Genomic DNA, 25,288 nt, shown 5'->3' with positions numbered 1-25,288 from the left:
ATCACGCTGCTTCGTCTGCGATCGAGCGCATCGTGGCCTTATCTCACCTTTAGCTGGGGGCATCACTCACAACTGAGCTAGAGATTTACTCGCATAGTGACGCCACTTTCGAAGGCTCTATTAAGTGACCTCCATCGGCTCTCAGTGATAAATCTCAGAAGAACCGTTGGTGCAATATTGGCACTTGCAAAACAACCTAGTATTTACTGAACATACTTGTTAGATTGGTAGCAAAATTCCTACTCAGATAGAGGAAGAGCGATCTACGAGCTCTGATAGCAGAGTACTTTCTCTGGCCCTATGCAAATTTCGCCAGACTTAAATGGTACATTTTTAAGTCGGATGCGCTGAATATGAACGAGTTACATTATCTTTTCCTCGACGAACTGCTAAGAATCAAACAAGGTTCTGGAAAGTTTGCAAAGCAGTAATGAGTCCTCACCGGCCTTAAGTGCAATTTCCAATATTGCCTGAGTCCTTGGAAAAAAAATTTCCGTCCATCCACAATTCTAACCCATTACAACTTAGGTGCCGAGACGGGAGTGCGTTTCCTTAACCGCATTGACGTCTCAAGCCCTTCCCATTATGGATTAATTGATTTTAAATATGAGAAGTCGAAAAGGCTGGAATGGCTACCTGCAGTTTCAAACTCTCCATTTAATCAACTATTCACCCAGTCAAGGCTGATTGAAATTGTGACCTCTATGTGAGATTTATTGCGAGCGATACAATTGATTTAGTTTTTCTTGTGTTTTTTAATTAAAAAATAAAAACGTATATATCTTAGATCACTTTTTTCGCATCATCGAGTTTTTAATGAATACGTTAATTAATTGAAACGCCTTAAAACAAGTTCTAGACAACGTTAAGAAATAAATTATATAAACATTTATTTCAACAAAAGCAATAAAAGGCAATGATTACATTTACGTAATGCAAATTTGTGTGCTTGTCGAACAAAAATAAAAAAAAAGTTGGAATTCCTCAGCAGTAAACATTCAAAACTCGCAGCGCAGCAAAAGTTACGAACGGCAAATGAAATAAAATGAAAAAAATATACGCTCCAGTGACTTGCAGTAGAGGATGACAAATTGAATTTTCGTCTTGTTCTATTCTTTTATTTCTATTTTACTCTTTCTATTTTGCTTTCCAATACGTGGGCGCACAACATTCAGCAATTTATGACTCAAAAAGTTTGAGAAAGTTCAAAAAGAAATAAAAAAAAGTTATATTTAGTAATTTTAACTTCTGCTTTGAGCAAACATCAGCGAAATAAATGGATTTCTTCAACGCAAGCCAACCTCAAGTTGGTGAACTCAAAATCAATGCAATATGGTTTATGTATATGAAAAATGCAAAAACATTCCTTGTGCCGTCTAATAGATATTCGCATGGATTATAACGATGGCAAATAGCTGGCAGCTGTCAAACGCGCAAAAGTTAGAAATTAATGCAAAAATGTAAACGTGTAGAGAAATGAATGCTAAGCAAGAAGACACAATGGCCCATAGCTATGCAAATGTGAAAACCGCAATCCCACGCGCGTTTAAGTATTTGGGACAAGAGTGTAGAGAGGTGAGCGCAGCGAGCGAGGTGGTGGGGTTTCGTCGAGTGCATTTGCTTGCTGTGAGCGCTGAGCACTGTTACGAAACGAATGCCGCCACCTCACCCCCTATAAGTTTCTCAACAAACACAGTTGCAGTAAAATGTATGGCTGTGAATAGAGGTGTGCACTTTAAACATTTCGTGACCTCCACTCTTTCCAATACCTCATACTCGTACATACCTAGCTCCATCAACAAACCTCGGACGGTGTTGGGCTGGTCTGAGCATTCATACATGCCTCCCTTCTGGTTGTATTCGGCCGAGATATTTACAACGACTACCAGAATCACGTGTAGTGGAGTTTCTGGGGCCGAATCGACGGTAGTCGTTAGAATTCCGCAATAACTAGTAAGTTGCATGTAGGCATATGAGCCTTTTCGGCTTATTTTTAGCGAGCTTTCATTTTCTTCTGATTGTGTCAAAATGAACTTTCACATGAATATCGCTCAGAAGTTATTGCTAACGTCAACAACAAGACAAATTTACTCAAATGGGTCATAACCGATGGCGAAAGATAAATATAATATATACATAATTGGCACGCCGCAACCAAAGCCCATCACCCCAAAGGAAGCGACCAAGGGAGCCAATATCGAAGAAAGCACATCAAGTTTGGACAAATGTAGAGGTTTTTCTCACAATTTTCTTCAATTAAATCATATGATGCGTCGTGCGTCGTTGCCGAAAGATTGCTTAAATAGGAGGATATGCGCCATTTGACCAAAGCTATTGCTCACACGTCATTGCTTGGTGAGGTCCAGCGTACCAGATAGAGCTAGTTTACTGCTCACCTGACACTAGTGATTCCCAGTGGGCAAAGCTTCAGACCTGTTAGAGAATTGAAACCGGGACAGCCACGGGATGCCTCCTAATATCTCCCCTACGACACCTTCACAACGAGGCTTCCATTCTCACCGTTAAAGAGCACAGTAAGCTGCCCATGAGCTGTAAGAGCTTTACGACGACATAGACATAACGCAGCGAATGAAGATCCAACGGCTTCGTTGGCTATGTCATATCGTCCGAATGGAAACAAATTCTCCGCCTGTGAAAGTATTTGATGCGGTACCAGCTGATGGTAGCAGAGAAAAAGAAAGGCCTCCTCTACGTTGGAAAGATCAGGTGAAGAAAGACTTGGCTTCACTGGTGTGTTTACTTGGTGTGTCCAACTAGCGCCGGTTAGTAAGAGCAAGAAATAACTGGCGCGCCTTGTTAAACTCGGCCAAAATCGCGTAAGCGGTTATCGCGAAGAAGAGGAAGCTGCTCAGCAAGCAATTCCTGCTGGGTTGTTACCATAGCAATCACCTCTGCAGGCATTTGCTAGAGCCTGAGCCAACTCCCGATTTTTTTTTTGCATGTTATTGTAGTAAAACATTTCAAAAATACCGTGTTAAAATTTTAAGTCAATCCGAGCAAAACTTTTTAAGTTATAGAGCATAAAGCCGAGCCGCCTCAAACATCTGCCGAGACGCAGCAGTTGCGCGCGTAGTCCGTTACAAACTTTAAACGCGGTTTTCTCGAACCTTTTTTTTTAAAGTGCGTAGTCATTGGCATTTGAAAACTACTCAACCGATCCTTTTGAAATTTTGCACACATATTTTACATATAAAAAACCTCCTCGCAACGTTTTTTTTTCGCCATTTTTTTTTATATTAAGGTGGTTTTACACCTACAAAATGGCGGGATTTTTTCGTCAAAAATCACTTTTTACTTCAAACGACTACCAAATGGCTGAAAATGAAAATAAATCGTCAAAATAAACGTTGGGGGGAAGTTTAACTCATACTTTAATTAAATTATTCGAGATTTCAAATGATTCTACGCTGAGATATGCTGACTACTGCAAAATGTATTTTTGAAAAGACGTCTACGTAAATGTGCTCTCATTCGCTCATTTTGCAATATTTTTACATGAAAATTTCATCAAATATTCTTGAAATGTTACTTTATAATATGCAACAACTTTAATAAACTGACTTGAACCGTTTCGCTACAACAAATTCATGAAAAAAGTGTTTTTTTTAGCATTTATCCCTTACCCCCCCCCCCCCCCCCCCCCTTAACTCGGCTCCCAGTGACTTTTTCCTGTTCGCAAAATGGAAAATACCCATAAGAGAATATAAATTTTACACGATTGAGGAAATAAAGACCGCATCGCGGGAAAGCTCAAAAGAATACCGAAGTGGCTCCGAGGATTGAAAAAATTCCTGACATGGGTTTATCGAAGTATTTATATCTGGATGGAGTATTACTTTGATGGAGGCAAAATACCATAGATGTTGATGAACAAATAAATATTTTTCGAGAAAATTAAGAAGGCACTTTCTTCATGGAATGAAGCTTGTAAACAAGCTCCAGATTTTGACTTAAAATAAGCTTTTAAATAAATTCGTTTCAATTCAAACCAATTCAAAGATTACTTTCACTTGAAAATGATTTAATAACAAATTTACAACTTCCGAATTTTTATGTTAATCGTATTCCTTTCAGTATTATTATGCTCTAATACTTAAAGTTTAGTACAAAAATAATCTACTCGATACTACGATAAATAATCTTCAAGTTGATTTACGAAACTACATTTTTCTCAAATGAATAAGTCAGTTATTCTCACGCCAGTTTGAAATCACTTTAAAATGCTTGATATTTAAGGAAGTGCTCTGATTTCAAATCATACTCAAATGTCTAGTAAATGAAATTCAAATATTTGCTGCTTTACCTTATACGCACACCCGTACCGTGACTTTTGCTTTTAAGTTTCGCTACAACGTAAAACAGATACGCACACACTCATACATATGTGCTTATATAAAATTCGATTAAAATGCGCTGGCATACGATGTGCCGTCCGCGTGTATGTTACGTATACGCCAAGGGGTGCCGCGTGCGCACTAGATTTGAAATTAACAGCTTTGATGTAACGCCCATGTACACACAGAAATATGTAGGTATCCTGCGGTATAAAATCAAACTATGCAGTAGACCTGACAGTTCATGCACTAGTATTTGGTGGCAGAAGTCATACTAGTTCTAAAGTGACTTGAATTATACCAGTTGGCAAATGGCCAAGGTTTTATATAGTAATATTTAAATCAAATTATTTGAAGAAGCTTTCGTTTACTTTCAGAACAAATAGAATTTTAAAATATTGAAGTTTTAATTCTTCAGCTCTCAGTGTCAGCCTCAGGTGATGAGAGTTTAATATGACTATTTTTAAATTCAAAGTAGTTGTAAAAGTAATAGGTTTCACCTTCCATGTTCTGGCACCTATTTTTACAAAAACAATTAAATCGAAATTTAAAAATTGCAATATAGGAAAGTTACCATACACATTTACCATTTCGACATATTTCTGGCATTTGAGTTGAATTTTGAACTTTGCTGTATTAAACGCCTTGTAGTAAAACTCTATGCCAAATATTTTTGTGGCACATTTTAATCCATTATATTCCACTGTTACAAGTATTTTTGGCACTTTTCCGCAAAAAAGACAAAAAGGCCCATCTAATGAGCAGTTGGAGGATTGAAATGTTCTATAAAAGTGTTTGCCGTAAAATATAAGAATGACATAGTTTTCTATGTCGATTGACCAAAAAAATGTGCATGAGCGAAAACTTTGACCTCCCCGCCCCACTAAAAGAAAGTTCAGACGTTAACCTTCAACTCGGCGCTACACTGATATTTTTATTTTAGAGCCCTAAAAGAATCTATTATCGGAACCTGGCTTTATTTTTTATCTTCTTTTTATTTAAATAAATACGCTTTTTAGAAATATCTCGGCCTCAACGCCATCTGTCCAGTCACATTTAAAAACCAATATTTCTCTTTTTATAGCTAATACAATTTTTTTACTTTGAGCCAAATCGAACTACAAATGCGATTTTTAGAAATATCTCGACCTCAGCGCCACCTATTGAGTCAGTTTGGAATAAAATATTTCCGATCGTGCAAGGAATACCTACATATATGTTTTGAAATTGAGTCAAAACGAACTACAAATATTATTTAGAGATATATATCGGCCACTTTTCCTTCTAAGCTTGAAGACAAACTTATCTTGGCAGTTTAAACTCAATTGGTTGACTACTTTTTCAGAGTACCAGTCAACAGTTTATGCAGAAAAACGGCAAAATTGATCATTTAACAAAAAATGTATACACAAAAAATTTAGTGTAATATTTTAATTCATAACAAAGTATTTTTAAACCCTTCATGTATAATATTTAATTTTTTTTTTTTTTACTTTTTCAACTCATCCGAAACTGGTGATTTTCGTCACAAATATGACTAAAAAAATTGTTTTTTAATTTTTATTATATTATGAACTGGTTGACTGAGTAGTTCAGTAACTGGTGCAATACCGATGAAGAGGTATTAACTTCTAGCAAGCAAAACCATGCTAAGAATACTATTTGGTAGTATTGAAAGAAAGACGATATACGAAATAGTTCTCCAACAAAGCAAACTGGTAGAGAAGGTACTTCAGAGCGACCAGCTTCGACTGCAGGGTATACAAATACACAAGCACATGCACGCACACAAAATTCTTTAGCTCAACTTACCATAGTTAATAATACTCGATGCAACGGGCGCGTTGCCATTGCCATTTATCACTGCCGAGGTGCTACCGCCACTACTGCCCGCTGCCGCCGTCACCAACGTCGCTGATGCCATTAACGCGGATGCTGTATTTGGCTGACGGCGTATTTCCTTGAGATTGGTGCGTATTTGACGTGGTTTCTTTTCCGAACAGATTGTGGGCGCCATGGTAGCTAATACGTAATCTTAGTGGGTTGATTTAAATGTTGATTTTATTTTTGTTGCTTACTCTTCTTGCTTCTTCTTGCTTGTGGTTACGGTGAGCCTGCAAAGAGGAGAGGAAGGAGATTTAGAAAAAGTTTAATTAAAATATGAAGATTAAACAAAACTCATTGCTTTAGTTTTTTATGCGCTCCGCATGACATTACAGCAGCACAATTTTCCTTACTTCGTCTGCGCGCTCCCTCTCCCATATATCCATTTGCGACACCTCATAGTCAGTCAATCACAAAATCTGTCATGCGTGCAACCGCCAAGTCAACCATTCAACATCTAACATTTCACACAACTGTGACGTACACGTGCCTGTGCACGATTTATGTGCGTACGCTTATGAAATGGTAAATTAAAAATTTTTGAAATAATGCGCTCGTGCGCGACTCAAATGTCAGTTGAAAAGGAATAGCTGAACACACCATGCAGTCGCCTTAGGAATCGCAATTTACACGCTCGTTATGAGGCGGATCAGTCAGACATGACTCATCGGCATTGCTTGACTTTTGGTTTTCTTTTTTGTCTTTGACCGTTTGTTGGCAAACCAGATATGTATGTCGACAGCGAAACTGGTTAATAAAATAACTGTTCTGTATAAAATAAAAATATTTTAGGTAAGCGTGTGTTTTTGCTTAACTTTCTATTTGCTCGTTTTTCAACTTCTACTTATTTCTCGCACATACTTTTATTTTTATTCTGCCATAAATCTTTTCTTTTTGAGTCCATTGGTTTGACATTTGAGCGTGTCTCTTCGCAACCACTTCAAATAAAAACGAAATTAGGTAAATAAATAAATAATTGGCGCGTACACTTCTGTTAGGTGTTCGGCCGAGCTTCTCCTCCTATTTGTGGCGTGCATCTTGATGTTATTTCACAAATGGCGGGACCTACAGTTTCAAGCCAATTTCGAACGGCAGTTGGTTTTTTTATGAGAAGCCTTTTCATGGCTAAATACACTCAGAGGTGTGCCATTGCCTGCCGAGGGGCAAACGCCATTATTTTGCTGTTTCAAGCACGAAGATTCGAGCCTATGCACTCTCGAACGGTAATCACGCACCAACCTTTTCGGCTGCAGTGGCCATCCGCTTGGGTTAGGTTAAATTGATGCTACCGAAAGAGATGGGTAAACACATGAGGTCGGTATGAAACCCTCCAATGAGGCACAGAGTAAACACAATAAATGGAAGGAAAAAGGGGAGTTACAAAGGAGATAGAATAATGAAGAAGTGCTAATAAGAAAATTCCTCAACCGACTCCTATCCATGATTAATAATCTCAGTACAGATGAGGAAGAAAGTGCTGAGGTGTCAGCTTCTTAGCCTCACGAAAATATAGCAGCTTAAGAGACTGTTAGTTTTACTTTACAGGAACGAACCAGATTTACGTTCAGATGAAGACTGTCACACCACGGGGATTTTTTATACTGTTACAACAACAAAATACATCAATCAACATTCATCGAAAAATAACTCGAATGGCTAAAGGGGCGAATGGCGAATAAAGGGCAAAATGGATTTCGAAGAGATAGGAAGGCAAACGTTTGGCAATATAATCGCAAAGATAATGAAGAAGAAGAAGAAGCAAGATGTAATAATAGGATCCCGTTCGACGATAAGATGCGACAAGTCAATGACTTGGGCAGAGTACCCTGCTTTATGCTGGAAGTCCCTTTAACTCATCATTGGAACAATCGCATCTACACAACTACTGAATAGCTGTAATTCTTTAATGCTGAATAAGGCAAACTGCGAGGACTTCTACATCAATTACGACTATTCGAACTTAGTGAAAAAATGCCCTAAATTCTCTTAATAAAGAAGACAATCCCTTTAGAACTTTCAACAAGGGTGCGAAGGGTGCAACTAAGTAAAGTCCGACCATAAAGAAGGCAAACCCATTGCTACCTTCCATCACCACCACTTGAAACCAACGAAAGTAACAAAGAAAGCATAAAACTATATCCTAGTATATGTTTTCTAAATCCATATGACTTAATCCCACTAAAGGCGCAGAGCAGTAGTTAAACGACTGAAGAAGCTGCCTGTCGGTTTTGGAAATTCGAGACGTGTTATTAACGACAGAGATGCAACTTTGACATCACACCTCTTTAAAGACTATTGTAAGAGCCAATGGTACTCTACATCTACTGACAGTGACGGGGTGCCCACAGGTCCGTTGAGCCAGCTTGCATCGCCACACCCCGTAATATCCAGAAGGCGGGCTGTCGTGAAGGAAGACCCAAGGTGACTGGTACAAGTATGCAGATGGAGTGTGGCAATTGATAAATAAACATCACCATTTAAGAAAGTGTTAAGGTAGACATTGAAATAAAATGGCAAGAGTTGGTTGCCAGAAAATGCTACCATCGACGAGCTCGATACAGAACGAGACAAAATACGACGAGATACACAAGAAAAAGAGTTATTAACTTTTAAATATGGGCATTAATTTTTCTATAAATCTGTCGAGAACATATTTGACAATAATTTAGAAAAATGTGTAATTTAATGTCACTTTTATTGTAAGACACCAAAAAATATTAAAAAACTAACACACATTACACTTTCTCAAGAAGCTATGTAGTCTATTGTAGTTGAGCATAGCCTGGCATCTTCTTCATGCTTTGAACCAGCTTTTATGCGTAGCTCGTCGACAAACAGGACTAGATCTTGGCGCACGAGTTGCTGTAAATCATGGACTGGCCTTCCGGCAAGATTTGTTTCCACTGTTCCCCACACATTTTCAATGGGGTTGATGGCTGGGGACTGGGAAGGCCAGTCCAATACAGTGACGCCATTGTCTTGTTTTGTTGTTTCTCAATGTGTTTTTCTGAGAGCAGTGGTTTTGATGGTGTGGGACGGTAGGATATGTTCGCCTCCTTCAGTCGACGTTCGATGGTGTTGATACTCACATCGATTCCCGTTTTAGCAAGAACTGATCGTGCTTGACGTAGGCACAAAGAGGGGTCCCGCTTATAAAGTTTCACGATCACTTTATCCTGCTTTTTTGTCGTGACTCGCTTTAAGCCGCGCTCGGAAAAGTCATCAAAATTTTTGTACACTTTATACCGCTGATTCCACATCTCCAATTTTTGTTCTGGTAAGGTAATTGAAAGACGAGAAGTGAACTTTAAAATAAAAAATAGTTTATCGACTTCATCTTTTCTTTGGGGGGATTTTTAAGTGGCGGGTCCCAAACCCAGCGCACAACCAGCTATCCTGGGATGCTCCGCCTGCCCACGTTAGCTCGTTCCCGAACGGGTGTTCGGAAGCTACGTGGGCTAATCCCGAAAGTTCCGAGCTGCTTGAACCATATGTGGAAGAATCGTCCTGGTCACTCCCAAGTGAATGGCGATCAGTAACTTTCCCCACTTGCGTGGACTTCTACATATGGAACCGTCCTCGATTAGTGGCTTCACCATTATTGACTTGATTAGTGAAGCTCACTTGGCCTCTTAATATGGCTTATAAATACATTTAAAGATTACTTTCTGTAGGTGGTGAATTTTTAGTTAAGCCTTGCCGTAGTATCGAACCTAGTCAGCAAATTTATTTTTGTCATTTGTGTAGAAAAAGGGGTTAAAGGGTCACATCAAGAATAGGAGTAGTTTATTGGCTCGGTTATTCACGTTCATTGTCTTGATTAGATGAGACATTTACTCATGCAATAAAAAGTGGGCGGTTACACATTATTCATGCTTTTTATATACACAAATAAAGCTCCACCTCTCTTAACGAGTTGTTTTGTATATAAAATTCTCACACGTGTGCACCCAAACTGACGCCCTTCGCACACCTCAACACATCTAACAAAAGCAAACCAATAAAAATCCTATAAACAACCAAAAACAATTGTAAATTTTAGATGGAGAAACAACAAACAAAACAACTAATGAAAACAAATCTTTGCACAAACACTCACACACAAGGCCAGTAGCTAAACAAAAAATGTGGCACATAACAAGCCAACCAACAGAAGCAAAACAATGCAAATCCGAAAGTAAATATATTCGTATATATGTAGGTAGGCAGAGTGTAAACAAAAATACGGCACGTGTAGGTAAGCGTCTGCTATTACATTTAGTAGAATGAATTTTTAAATTTAGTCTTTTTCACGAGTCGAGAAGCCAACAGTCAATGGCCAATATTTCAAAAAAAATAAATTTAGAAAAAGCCGCCTGCCACCTGGTAATTTCACAGGCTGGTTGTTCATGAAACGCATACGCATACGCTCAAATGCGCCCAACGAACAGCCAGAAATGGCAGCTTGATGCTGATAAAACTCGATAAGTTTTAGACGCGGTGGGTACACTTGAAATTTCTATTGTCTGAAATTTTTTTCTCCCTTTGTGCCCGTACAGCTGTGGTTGACAGGAGGTGGTGGTTAACTGGTGCTGACAGTATCGTAAATCTTGCGTCCTGAATCCCTTTTCTTTTATTACCCATCCGAAACAGCGAACATGCCGCCTTAAGTGTTCGCAGTAGATTTTCGTAGTTGAAAGATGACAAAGAAAATTCGAAATGCGAAATGTGGCTTGTGAAGTGCGCCTCAAGTCTGAAAAGTCGTTGTTGCATGAAATTGAATATTTATGTACGACCTGCCTTCAATTGGAGGAGATAGCAGCAACAAAAAAATTTAATTTTTATTTGAATTTATATGGATGTTTGTAGCAGCAGTGCCAACTAAGCGATAAATTGTTTGCACTCAAGTGTAGGCTTATCACACGCGCTGCTTTCAATACAATCCCCTCTAACCAAGCTCGTCGAAGCAGCGTCATATAATAGGTGTCATCGCCTCATCTAGCCAACAAACCAGCCTATCAGCTTAGCGGGCCATACGCACACGCCACACACACACTTCGCTAACGATCGCGCGCTGGCGATACACTCGGCAGAAAAAGTCCGCATACTCCCCGCAATAATAGCACAACAACATTTTAAACAGTTTTGGTTATTTTTATTTTATTTTTTTGTCTTTTACTTACAAATATCCCATTGTCTAACAAAATCTATTTATAAATATATTATTATTTTTAAATTTTACACAAAAAAGAAACAAACAAGAAAAATCTACAAACTTTGTATCCTAATTGTATGGATGTTAATTATAATTTCTAGAAAGGTTTTTGATATGCAGTTTCATAGCTTATTGAATTTTAGTATAATAAAGTGCAAATTTGTAGTTGCTGGAAAATCCCATTAATTTTTTTATAATCTTTTTCCTTGAGGGTATTTCGCATTTCCTCCATATGCATATACAAAACTTTTGTGCATTTGTGCATATTGGCCAGATTGTTGGAAGGATACATTCTGCCATTCCAAGTGTGCTAAAAAAAATCAATACACTAGAGTTTTTATCTCCCAACCACGTTTCTGGATATTAGCCTTCGGTAGACACACTGGGCTGTGAGTCACTGCACAAAAGGTTTGATGGGTTGTAGTTTGTTTATTTCTAACATCTGGGTATATAGGAATTTAGGATTTTAGGAACGCCGATTTTTAATTCATGCATCTTCAGTAGTTGGTGCGCACCGAAAAAAGTGATTAGGTGAAATTTACCTCAGTGTGTAGTTCAACGTCAAAATAAAATGTAGACTATATATTGACAAGTCTAGGACACCATGATAATTTTTGAAATAAATGTACTCTTCAATATCTGCCTATAAGCTATGCAATGATAGGCCGCCGTAGCCGAATGGGTTGGTGCGCGACTACCATTCGCAATTCACAGAGCGAACGTCGGTTCGCATCTCGGTGAAAACACCAAAATTAAGAAAAACATTTTTCTCTAAGCGGTCGCCCCTGGGCAGGCAATGGCAAACCTCTGAGTGTATTTCTGCCATGAAAAAGCTCCTCATAAAAATATCTGCCATTCGGAGTCGGCTTGAAACTGTAGGTCCCTCCATTTGTGGAACAACATCAAGGCGCACACCAAAAATACGAGGAGGAGCTCGGCCAAACACCCAAAAGGGGTGTACGCGCCAATTATATATATATGTATAATGATGGGTCCATAGACGAATCTTAAACTTGCTTATACAAAAAAATAAAAATCAACTAATTTGCAGATAAGTTAATCATTTTACTACTGGCATTATTCTAGTCAATACCGAATTAGTATGATTTCTTCTATTAAATGCCAATATTTGAGCTACAACTTTTCCATGTTAGTTCAGCTTTTCCCTGCAGGGTTGCTACTTCTTTCTGCCCACTTGGCGGTTTATTGATATCTTTCGATGCGTATCGCAAATGACGACAACAAATTCTTTTGTACTTTTTCGTTTTTTTCTCTTCATTCGTATTATTCATTGACACGTATGTATGTATGTACATATATACTTACGCCTTACATAGCAAATACATACGCTCACACATGCATACCGGCGCGAGTAGATGTAATTGTGTGCTTTTATAAATTTTTTTTTTATATATTTTTTCTTTATTTTCTTATTATATGTACATATGTACGTACATATATTTTTATTATTGGCGCGCGCGTGTTTTTCATACGATTTATTTTATCTGCGGTATTTGTTTGTATTTTTTATGATTGAGCTGCATTGCCGATAATAGGGTTGCGCGCGTGTGCGCTGTGCCATTATATGAGTGCGTGCGTGACTGACTCGCAGGCATTTCGTGTAATTAACTTGCACACGCCCACTTAATTTTAGCCAACAGCTAGCCAACGTCAATATTTTATTTTACATACTTGAAAGCGTAACACAGCTGCTGATAGCGAGAGATCTACTTGTAGTTGGTTTGCTTTACGCCGCTTTTTAATGAGATGGCACTGATAGATCAAAAACTTGTATTTACATAATCTAAAAGGAAATACGAGTATGTGTGTGTGTGTACACTGCATCAAAACTCAGCAGCTCAATAGGCGCAGTTTTTACGAAGGATGGTTTTTCAAGTTCGATCTTGGTGATTTTTCGTGAGGAGTTCCTGTTGTGTACCAACGCATATACATAAGTACATTTGAAAAGGATTGAAAAGCGATTCGTTGAATTTAAAAGGTTATTCATCTACGTATTACAGTCAGCATAAATGTACTGCACAATACCATACCCACAAGTACTGGCATATTTGAATAATTAAGTTGAAGAGCATTTCAGAGAAGAAAGTGACTCAGAAAACGTACGGCACCACTTCGAGTATGCGTAAAGCAATTCCGAGAAACAATCAACGCGAGTGTTAGAAAAATCGCAAACAAACTTTAGGCTGTAGATAAGAGGCATGTAAGTGTAAGTACAGTGGCGCACATAAAAATGCTAACACGGCAAAAATATTGCATTATCTGATTTTTTCCTATTATTCCATAAAGGAAAACTTTTTGATTATGCAATGCAACGCAAAATTAGTCACCCTATCCGTAGATTTATAATTTTTGCAAATGGCTTAGTAAGTCAGTCATATTTGACAGCTGCGGTATACAAACAGACAAGCAATGGAGCGCGTGAAAAGAAATATTTCGCACTCAAACGCATTGTTCTTATTTAATAAAACAGTTATTCAATGGATGATTAATTTTGTTTCACCTTAGTTATGTAAATAACGTTGAAAATAGTACATATATAGGGTGTTATTTTGATATTCAAAGAAAAATGTTTTTTTTTAATATAAATGATCGGATGTTTATTTCATTATAAAGAGAAAGGTATGCCGTTAATAGTGGAAAATAACATCAGACAAATGACCACCACGACAATATCTTTTTCAAGAAATTTTCCATAACCGAATTGCAAAGTGGCTACCCTATGTCCTCGATAGCCTCACGAATTCCATCCTTGAGGTCTTGAATCGACCCTGGGCTGTTGGCGTACACCTTGTCTTTCACGTGACCCCAAAGAAAAAAGTCACAAGGTGTTAAAACCCATGATCTCGGCGGCCAATTGTGACCACCTCGTCGAGAGATAACACGGTCCGGAAACTTTTCCCGTGAAAGATCAATGGTTTCGTTGCTTATGTGGCACGTAGTACCATCTTGTTGAAAATAAACGTTGTCCAGATCAATACTATCCAATCCCGGCCATAAAAAAATCGTCAATCATCTCTCGATAGCGCAATCCATTTATATGTACTTATATTAGGATGGTCCAAAAAAATTCCTTTTTACTTTCTGCTTCCCCCTGAAAAATAGGTCGCCTACATATGAACATATAATCGTATACAGTCAGGGTCAAAAGGAAGTGTATACCACATTTTGACAAGTTTTGACTATTTATTTATTTATTTTTTTAATTGAAACTATTTTTTTGTATAAAAATTTGGCGAATTTTCATAAAACTTTCTAACTTTTCACTGAACACTTCTTCAAAAGTTTTAAGTAGGCAGTTCCACAGTTCATTGAATTTTGTTATAGCAAAGTGCAAGTTTCAAGTGGACGAAAATTAGGTTGATTTTTGGCAATTTTTTCTGTAGCCGAAATCCACGTCGAAGTGGAAGCAAAATGACCATTGAAAATATCGCAAGATAGCATTCGACACATATTGAAAAATAAGCTCAAAGTCAAGGCTTACAAGTTCCAAAAAGCACGCGATCTTTCACCCCAGCAAAAAAAAGTTCGGTGCGAAAGAGCAAAGGAGTTGTTGCGCTTGCACGAACGTTGCGAATTTCCTAACATTGTGTTTTCTGATGAAAAAAATTTCCTAATTGAGCAGTTCATAAACATTCAAAACGATCGTGTTTACTTAACCGAACGCTCGTACGAGAATTTGAGCCTACTCGAAGCAATTTTCCATCGCAAGTAATGGCTTGGGCCGCTGATGGACGCTCTCCAATCGTTTTTATCGAGCCTGGTGTCAAAGTGAATGCGACTTATTATCGGGAAAATGTTTTAGAAGCTGCTTTAGAACCGTGGTCACGCAAACATTTCGGCCGTAGACCATGGACGCTCCATCAGGACTCGGCACCGTCTCATAAAGCTCGTGTGAACCAAGAATGGTTAAAAAATCGTGTTCCACAATTCATTTTGTCCACACAATAACTTTCGAATTCGCCAGACGCAAACCCGATGGACTATTCCATCTGGTCCATTTTGGAGAGCAAGGTGAGGACTAAAAAATATGCCAGTATGGATGCGCTGAAAAAAGCGATTATACGAGAATGGGCCAAAATACCTCAAGATCACATTCGTGCAGCATGCAACTCATTTTTTGACCGTTTGAAGGCTATAGTCAAGGCAAAAGGTGGTCATATCGAGCTAAAGTGAATATATGTTCAAATTGTAATCATTTTTGAATAATTTTGTCTTTGAAATCAATAAAAGCCAATAAAATTTTCACACAAAAAAATTAAGGTGTTTTGAATAGGTAACACTTCATATTGACCCTGTATATTACCCATGCCGCCAACGCTTTGAAATGCACCACTGAATTTCTATGGGAAAAATGTACTTTGCCGTAAATGTTTATACCAAATTTTTACAAAGCTATATTATTCAATTTTCTTAAACAATAAAAGTCTATGTTTTAGTAAAAAAATCAAATTACCCAAAATTTAGAAAAAGGTTAGAAATTAAAAACAAGAAAAAAATATTTATCACTTTTTAGGATATTTGTGAAGAGAAACTAAAATAGGAGATTTTTTTATTTGTATATAAATATTTCCACTTACTTATCAGCATTTATGCTAAGTGAAGTTAAAGCGAATGGCTGACAGACGTTTGGCTATGGCAGACGTTTTCATGGAAAAGGAGAAATTACTATTTTGCAGAGATGCTACCAAGGCGAATCTATTTATGTAAGAACAACATTTTTTAAATTAGAACTGTCAAGGTAAAGAGATAGAAGAATGGAATGAATGACAAGTAGATAAAACTATGATAGTTTTCATCATTTCGTTTCACTGACATTTCTAAATTAAAGGCGAATGGAAAAAGACGAAATCAACTACTGCAATTACACCACCTTCTAAAGATACCGCTAGGATGCTACCTATCACGACTTTTTTTCAGCAAATATCAAAATATACAGTTTTCATACAAGGTGGTGCCACATTTAAAATCAAATCATCTACTCTTCGCCATCACTTTGATTTTCATGAGGCACTACAAGTATTTTTTTTTTTTGTTTTTTGGTACTTAATGAGATGCTCGTTGTTTTTTATATCTTTGCATCTAAAATTTTTTGTTTTTGCTTAGTGAATATGTTGCCAAAGAGTAGCGCCATACATAAATAAGGGAAATATGAAATCAAAACCAGCACGCATGCCTCATTCACGTCTAAAAAATCATAGAAGAGAAAAATACCAACAGCCAGGTTTGCAAATTATGCCGCTGAATAATTTTCATTTATGAAATGCCCGCTCCTTCCGTTTGCCAGACCTTTTGCTTGTTTACTGATAGCCGGGAGCGCACCATTGTTGCTAGGCACAGCTCCACCTCCAATTATCATATAACGCGCAAATTCCAGTGAAAATGCTAATTAATACCAATTGTAAGTAAAAAAATAGGTATTCAAACAATAGCACAAACATAAAGCAAACAAAAAGCAAATAAAGCGAAAGGAAGTTAGTGTTGAGTATGAGAACAAAGAAAGCAAACAATCAAAGGAAATGCCAAATCAAAAAACGGCAAATGAAAATTCGCGTAATTAAAGCTTTGGCGCACATGGTGGCACATGTTAGTAGATAGCGCGCTTTGTCCGTGTTAATGTGTGTGTGTATGGGTGTGCATAAAATTGGTTGTAGTGTAGCCTAACTGCTGCCCACTGCAATGGCATACAAATAAGGTGCCTAGCACCTAACAACAGCACAGACCGACAACGCGTTTCCTGCCGGTTCACCGACCATCCGTGGAGTCGCTCAGCTGGCCTCTGACGTTTGTATGTATGTATGTACGTGCGACCTATGTTATGTATCTACCTACACAGCGCGTGTGTTTACCCATTTCATAAAAAACCAAAAACAAAAACAATCGAGAAGTATGTAGGTTCCACACAATCAACTTTGACGCGCCAAGTTTTTGCATATATGTACATACACACATACTAGTGCATATTTATGTACTTGTAGTAAATCTAATTCACTGGAAATGCTGCAGGCCATAGTGAAGCTGGCAAATTTGCGGCAACGGCGGATATTTACCCTCCTCACAGTCATAAAGTGCTAATTTCATTATTTAAGTACACGCGCGTGTTAATGCGCAAACACACACAAACGCATACACAAGAGAGTACAAATACACACATACATATATGTATACGTAACTAAAAATGATGAAGACTTGCTATTAACGCCTCACATTGGTTGATAGCCAAATAAGTAGAATTTTTTTATTCTTTGCATTCGGTGTGCGCAAAAAATGCAAAAATTCTGCCACACGAGCGATGAAATTATCAGCATTTATTCAATTCAATTACATATGTACGTCATTGGAATAGTTAATCGCCACCAGCAGGGCAACAAAACAAACAATTAAATACAAATACAAACGTGCATGCTGCTAATCAGCTGGAGATCAGGAGATCCGTATGGAGAGTATTTAGAAGTGCTGTCTTTGTATTTAGTGAGAATTAGAAAACAGAACACACATATTCATGCATACCGAATGCCTCTAAATGCACCAAAGGCCGTTATTAATAACAAAAACAACAAAAAAATTATTCCGTACTAATTGCCTCATCTGATCCATTCATAAGGGATGGTATTTAGTGAATAATTCCTAGAGAGTACCTTCTTTTATGTCATACTTGACATACTTGACAGATATTTAAGTATAATTTTACAACTTAGAACAACTCATTAAAATTATTGAAACTTATTAAGAAATTATGGGCTTTCTTTAAGATATTGCAAAATTCGTGACTTTTTTTTGATGAAAATAATCGTCCGAAAAACCGACAATTCAAGGGTTGGTGAACAAATTTCGTGAAATTTCGGTTCTGTCGCGTATAGAAAAAGGACTGGTAGGTCAAAAACTGAATGTTCTGTTGAGAATATTGCTGCTGTAGAACAAAGAATTGCTGAACCACCTGCAACAGCGATATCTCGACGTTCTCAATAAGTAGGCATTCGTGAGTCGACTATTTAGCGGAGGTGCTCACGATGAACATTTAAATGATGCCATTTTTCGGGTGTAGTTGCCAAGAGCCGTATTTTGAATAAAATTGTGAATCCTGAAAGATCCAAATTTGTACAATACATACCTTATTTTAAAATAACATTTAGGCGCATCTCTTGAAATAGTCTTTGTAAGACGTACTGACCGACATTTGATATTGCAGCAATATTTTGATCAGTTTTGAATATTTTTTTTCTTTTCTATATATTCACTATTTTTGTATAAAAGCATGGCTGATTATGCTCAATAGGAAACACAGAATCCCTCAGCTAAATCCAATTATGCTCAAGGGGGAAGCTCTTGTGATTTCGGAAGAAACCAAATACATGGGACTTAACATAGATAGGAAACTGACTTGGAAGTCAAGGACTGTCACACATGGACATTCAACCATCTTAGACTCCTACACGGATATACCCAGTGACTGTGATTATCACCCTCCCATTCTTTGTTTCGACAGGAATTTCCTAATGACCACCCGTTAAGATCTACACGGACGGTTCTAAAATGGACATCGGTGTAGGATTAGGGTTATTTTGCGTAGCGCTTACTAAAGGGTGTTTTTTTAGAGGTTAGGTTTTCAAGTTGGCACTACTTTTTTCGTAGATGGTCTTTTTGACAGCTGTCACTTGATTTATGCTCAGTTTGGTTTGCCATTTCATAATGAATAGACTTACACCTGAAAAACGTTTGCAAATCGTGCAAATTTATTACGAAAATAATGGTTCGGTTCGCGCGGTTCGAAAATAATGGTTTTTGTTCAGCTATGAAGCTCACTTTTGGTTGAATGGGTATGTCAATAAGCAAAATTGTCGCATTTGGAGTGAACATAATCCACAAGCCATTGCTGAGACGCCGTTACATCCTCAAAAAGTCACTGTTTGGTGTGCTCTATGGGCAGAGGGAATCATTGGTCCATATTTCTTTAAAAATAAAGCCGGCCATATTACAGTCAATGGAGAGCGCTATAGAGCCATGATTAATGACTTTTTCGTGCCTGAATTTCACGATGTTGATGTGGATCGTGCGATATAACACCGCTGGACTATTTCTTGTGGGGCTATATGAAGTCGCTTGTCTACACAGATAAGCCCGAGACGATTGACGTCTTGGAAGAGAATATTCGGCGCGTTATTGCTGACATACGGCCCCAATTGCTGCAAAAAGTGGTCGAAAATTGGGTCTCCCGGCTGGAATTTATTCGAGCCAGCCGCGGCGGCCACTTGCCCGAAATCAATTTTAAAACATAATTGGCAAACCCTTATCTTTATATAATAATAAAGCTAAATTCTTGGCCATAACATTAAATTATATACGTTTTATTTCATCTTGAAAACCTAACCTCTAAAAAAAACACCCTTTAAACTTCCGGATCACTGTAGGAAATAAACGCTATTAATGTAGCCTTAAAATGGTTAAAGATAAACAGAATATCATCAGCCTCTATCTGCATTCTATCAGACAGCCAACCTGCCCTACGAGCCCTGGATGCATTCCAAACAACATCAAGGAGTGTCTTACGTTGTCGCCAATCTCTAAATGAGAGGGCCAACCAATATCCTATAATCTTATGCTGGGTTCCAGGCCACAGAAATATACCAGGGAACTGTTGGGCAGACCAGCTAGCAAGAGAAGGTACCTGTATTCCAGACATAAGTAATTTTATGGAGATACCTCTCGCAACTTGTAAGCTTCTCATTAAGGACGCACTAATCAGTTCTGCAAATCAAAGACGGGAGATTAGGCGTTTTCACGTATGATTTCTGTCGTAGCTGCAGAAATGAGGAGGAGTTGGCAAGAATTCAACACGTTTTTTGCACATGCCCAGCTTTAGCCAGAAGCAGGAACAGATTTTTAAAATCCTACTTCTTAACGAATATAGACAATCTGTACACTTTAGGTATCAACAACCTTTTACGCTTTGTCCAAAGCTCAGGATGGTTCAATATGGAGAGGGAAATGTAGCCCAGCCCCCGCGGCTCAAAACGGACCCATTTCGTGGTCTAAGTGGCATCGTTGAGCGATACGACTGCCAAACCTAACCTAACCTAACCTATGGCTGATTATGAAATAAAAAGCATATGAATCTTAGCTATAAGCTTTATAAAAAAAATTCCAAAAATTCAAAAAACTATTCATGAGAATTCCACGGTTTTTATTTAGAATTTCTGTATAGCTTATTAACTTCTAATATAATAAAGTGTAAATTTCAAGACAGTTTTAACGTAGATTTTTGGCAACTTTTTTTCAAATTTGGACATTTACTTTTTTGAGATTTTTTCTGTGAAACTGAAGGATTCAATGACTTTTAACTTTTTTTGCTATATTTATTCCTATTTGCGTAGCTTAATTTATTTAAAAAGATTTGAAGAACACGAATATCGAAAAATTGTTATTTTTATTTACAATTATACGAGTTTGAAGTTGCTTTTTTTCCATGACTGAGTTGCGCATTTTGTCCATATAAAGAAAAAAATGTCGTGCAAAAAAAACCAAGAATAGCAAAAGCTGGTAAAAATCTTGATGTGCTATCTCTCGCCACATGAAAGGCGTATGAAACAGAAAAAAAATTAAATAAAAAACTATTACGCACTAAACAGCGAACAGGGTCGCAGAGGAGTTCAATGGACTTCTAAGAAATGTATGCATATTTAGTGAAAAGATAAAGAAATATTTATTTCGCACTATAACGCAAATAGAGTCATAGTGGAGTACACTGTGCATATATTTTACAATGTAGCGCAAAATTAATCATCCTATAGGAAAATTTATAGCTTTCGCAAATGGTGTTGTACGCCACGTATCATATTTGACACTTGTGAATTAAACAGCTGCAGTATACACACAGCTTTCATGCTCCACGAGGAGATCAGTACAGCAATAAGTAACTACATAAGAATACAAGCAGGAAAAAAGGAAAGGAGTGCGTGAATGTAAAAAAAAAATATTTCCATCAGCGAAAAGTATTTTTTTATATTTAGCAAAAAATTTATTCAAAAGCAAAATGAATAATAGTATTCATATTTAGTGATAGACATGCTGAAATTACAGCTATGACTTCTTCATCTTTATTTCTAAACTTGCGCTACACTGTCACCGATATCTACATACCGGAGTTGTATAACAGTAGAGCTACACTTTATTTTAGCTTTTATTTCTAGGACCATCAGAAAAATTGTATACCTTTTTTTCAGCCGAAGTCCTCAATTGTTAGCGCTGAGTTCGTATTTAATTTAAGTCATAATTGTATCTTTATAAAAAAATAAAATATAAAAACTAAAAAATTAAAAATTAAGAAACAAATAAGAAATAAATTAAGCACCAGATGAACCTACAACACAACTTACTACCAAGTAAATTTTTTCTCTATCATCTTTTCCACTGTGCAGCATTGTGTTGCCATACGCTAATATGCTTTCTCCGCTGCCGTTTCATCTCTGTCCGAACTCCATCAGCAACGACGCGCTGTGAAAATCAACGAATGAGGAGGCCATCCTAAGGCAAATCAAACGCTGAATGAAACGGCGATGGATAGGTCATACGAAAAGAAAAAAACCAGACAGTATCACGAGAATGGCACTGGACTGGAACCCGCAAGGGAGCAGAGGTCGCGGTCGAATCACTTGGCGAAGGTGGATGTTGCGCGAACTAACATATGCCGACAACACATGGGACGGCGCAAAAACAACAGCCCATAACCGTGTACGATGGAAGAGTCTTGGCGAGGTCCTATGCTGCCGAGCTCAGTGAACAAGAATAGGCAAAAAAATGTTTCGTGAAAAAAATTCGTATATCTGCATTGAGACTAGATGGTTGTCGTGAGTTCCATTTAAAAAGCGATTTTTACATATAACTCGTAACTCCAATTAAAAAATGGTTTGAAGCTTTTAAATGTATCAGGACCCACTAAGTAAAATTTAAGATGTTCAGCTAATGAGATGCTGTTAAAAGATATTCCTAACACAGCTTAAACATAGAGGGGGTAGGTAGTCAGTTAGGCATACTTATGACAATTTTGATTATATGTATGAACTATGTAGCTCTTGGAATATGGAAAATGTAAGTAAAGAACAAACGATTTTTGATATCCGCATTCATTACGAAGTTCCATTATACAACGGTAAAATAGGCCTTTCAACGCGATATTTTCGAAGCAACCTTTCCAAATTGAAAACTAAAACTAATGCATTCCACCTAAATTTTTATGACTTATTCTTAACTTACTTTTAAAGTACTAGGAAATATTATTCCTATAATGCACAATTTTAAAAGCATGGCAGCTCTGTCTTAAAATCTATTTGAAATGTATTTTGAAATACCTTTCCAAGGAACATCATATTGCTTTGTTTAACTTTAAATCTACATTTAATTTGTCATATTGCACTTAGGTGGCAACACCTACAAAATTAACCCTAACTATACTGTTAGATGATAACCATTTTGTATACAGTTCTTTAACTGTACTTTTTAAGCGCATATATGCCACAAAATAATTAAAACAAAAAATCAAACAAAAGTGTGGCAACTCTCAAATTATTTTCTCAATGCAGTACTTTAAAGTATTTTCTGTTTGATACACACATAAGGTAGTATAACATTCCGTCGAAGATCATCGGTTTTATTGTTCTTAGTATCACTTTTTCAAGTATTCGGAATTGCTGTAGCTTTGTACAATTTTCAGAATCGGTTCAGTAGTTCTAGAGGTTACCCGGAAAATACCTCCAAACAAATCTTCCCCTTTATATAATAAATATTTTTTTAATAGTATACTCGTAAATACGGAATAAACTGCGACATGAAAGGTGATTGTGGTTTTTTCTAAGGATGTTGTTACATAAAACAGTCAACAGTTCAATACCAGAAGTTCCGTTCCGAACGCTTTTGAAAGATCTTAGCTCAACTTATGTTTTTGGATTCAGTTGATTTGAACTCTCCCTATCGGAGCGTCTCGTTTTAGTGTTTTTTGCTTTTGTTGTTTTTTTTCCTTTCATTTAAACTAAATGCTCGTTTTTTTATATGAAAAAAAAGTCGCCAAGAATCAACGGTATTTTGTAGTGACTTTAAATTTGTATTTTATGTGTATTGCTAGGATTCAATGAGCTATAAAACTGCATACTCGGAAAAATTCTTAATATTTTGTTAAAAAAATGTTTAGTTTTGACGAAATTTTGATAAATTCGCGGAATTTTTGTTAAGTTTGTACAAAGTGTGAAACTTCGATTTATAAGGTTTTTGTTATACAGGGCTCGCCATCAATCGTTACGGATTTGAACTAGGTATTATTTGAAGAATGGTAACACTTAGCTGTCATCTGATTTGACAGAAAATTAGTTTTATTCTTCCGCCGAACGAAAATGGTTATGCAAACCGGCCACCCAATGCGTTTTCGCTTCGCTTCATGGGCTTGGGATCGACTTGAAGAAGATGAAGACTTTTACCGAAAAATCATCTTTTCGGATGAAGCTCATTTCCATCTCGGCGGGTATGTTAACAAGCAAAACTGCCGCATTTGGGGCTCAGAAAACCCGCACGCACTCGAAGAAAAGCCGATGCATTCACGACGAGTCATTGTTTGGTGCGGATTTTGGTCGAGAGGCATCATTGGTCCATTTTTCTTCGAAAATGAGCGAGGAGTGGCCGTAACCGTCAATGGAGAGCGTTTCCGGGCCATGTTGAACGAATTTTTGTTCCGAGAAATTGAAGAGGAGGATATTGGTGGCATTTGGTTCCAACAAGATGGCGCTACTTGCCACACAGCGAATGCTACGATCAATCTTTTGCGCACTGTCTTCGAAGAGCGCATTATCAGCCGAAATTCTGATATCGTTTGGCCGCCTCGGAGCTGCGATTTGACGCCGTTGGATTATTATCTTTGGGGTGCCGTCAAGGACTAGTGTTATGCCAACAAACCAGCAACAATTGATGCACTGAAGACCAACATACGCGATGTCATAGCTGAAATACAGCCGCATACAATCGAAAATGTGTTGAAAAATTGGACCGATCGTATGGGATAGTGCATGGCTAGCCGAGGCAGCTATATGAATGAAGTTATGTTCCATCAATAACCGGTAGGATTGTACTTCAAAATAAAAAAAACAGTTTGGAAAAATATTGAGTAGTTTCTTTTTATAGCATTTTTAGTTCCGTAAAGTTATATGGCGGACCCTTTATAATCACCTACATTTTTATATAAAACTAACGAATAAAATACTGCATGAAAAATATTGTGAAATATTGCAAAATAAAAAATTTTCAACTACTTTTTTTCAACTGTTTCTACATGAAATCGCTCGTGCAAGTAATGGCGATCATTTTGAACCCAAAATTATTAAAATCGAGTCATTTTTGACTAAGTTATGAGCATTTATAAAAAATTTTTTCTTATATAATTAAATAAAATCGAGTTTGAGCCGAAAAACAAAATTGCTGATTACTCTTGAAACAAATTTTTTTCGGGCGAACAAAAAAATACGTGTCTCATTATTTTGACCAGAGAGCAACATATTTAAGTTACATCGAAATCGAAGAACATGACCCGAATAGCCCGGTTGAATTGAAATGGAAAGCATCCACTATTAAGTTCCATGCGCATATGACGCCCCCAGACGATTCTGATAGTCAACACGCGCGTAGGGAGAACCACAATAGTTTCCTCCAAGCGCTTATTAAACAGATAAACATATTTTCCTAATTTATATGTAAATATTTTATGTGCTCTAATTAAAAGTTATCCTATAACAACAACAGCAACAACTACAACAAATTACAGTGTCTATATTCAGTTTCTGTCAGTCAGATGAATGATTGC

At 37.3% G+C, this 25,288-nt stretch overlaps 2 protein-coding genes across 4 annotated transcripts in view; one reads left to right on the top strand and one right to left on the bottom strand.

Annotated features, from left to right (window-relative positions):
- Positions 1-25,288, bottom strand: part of LOC129253302 (GATA zinc finger domain-containing protein 8) — a 102,489-nt gene that overhangs the window by 23,510 nt on the left and 53,691 nt on the right. For 2 of the 3 annotated variants that reach the window (XM_054891609.1, XM_054891607.1), the window contains exon 2: positions 6,168-6,469. In XM_054891609.1, coding sequence (XP_054747584.1) covers positions 6,168-6,372 — 205 coding nt within the window. In that variant the 5' untranslated portion in view covers positions 6,373-6,469. Of the gene's footprint in view, positions 1-6,167; positions 6,470-6,572; positions 6,657-25,288 lie in introns of those variants that run through there. The other variant, XM_054891608.1, reaches the window with a different exon arrangement.
- LOC129253304 (uncharacterized) overlaps positions 1-25,288 on the top strand; it is a 63,926-nt gene that overhangs the window by 9,756 nt on the left and 28,882 nt on the right. The window lies entirely within an intron of this gene.

The sequence above is a fragment of the Anastrepha obliqua genome, chromosome 1 (assembly GCF_027943255.1).
Source record: "Anastrepha obliqua isolate idAnaObli1 chromosome 1, idAnaObli1_1.0, whole genome shotgun sequence".
NCBI lineage: Eukaryota > Metazoa > Arthropoda > Insecta > Diptera > Tephritidae > Anastrepha > Anastrepha obliqua.
The sequence above is the reverse complement of the archived record's forward strand: the minus strand, read 5'-3'. Positions and strand labels throughout refer to the sequence as shown.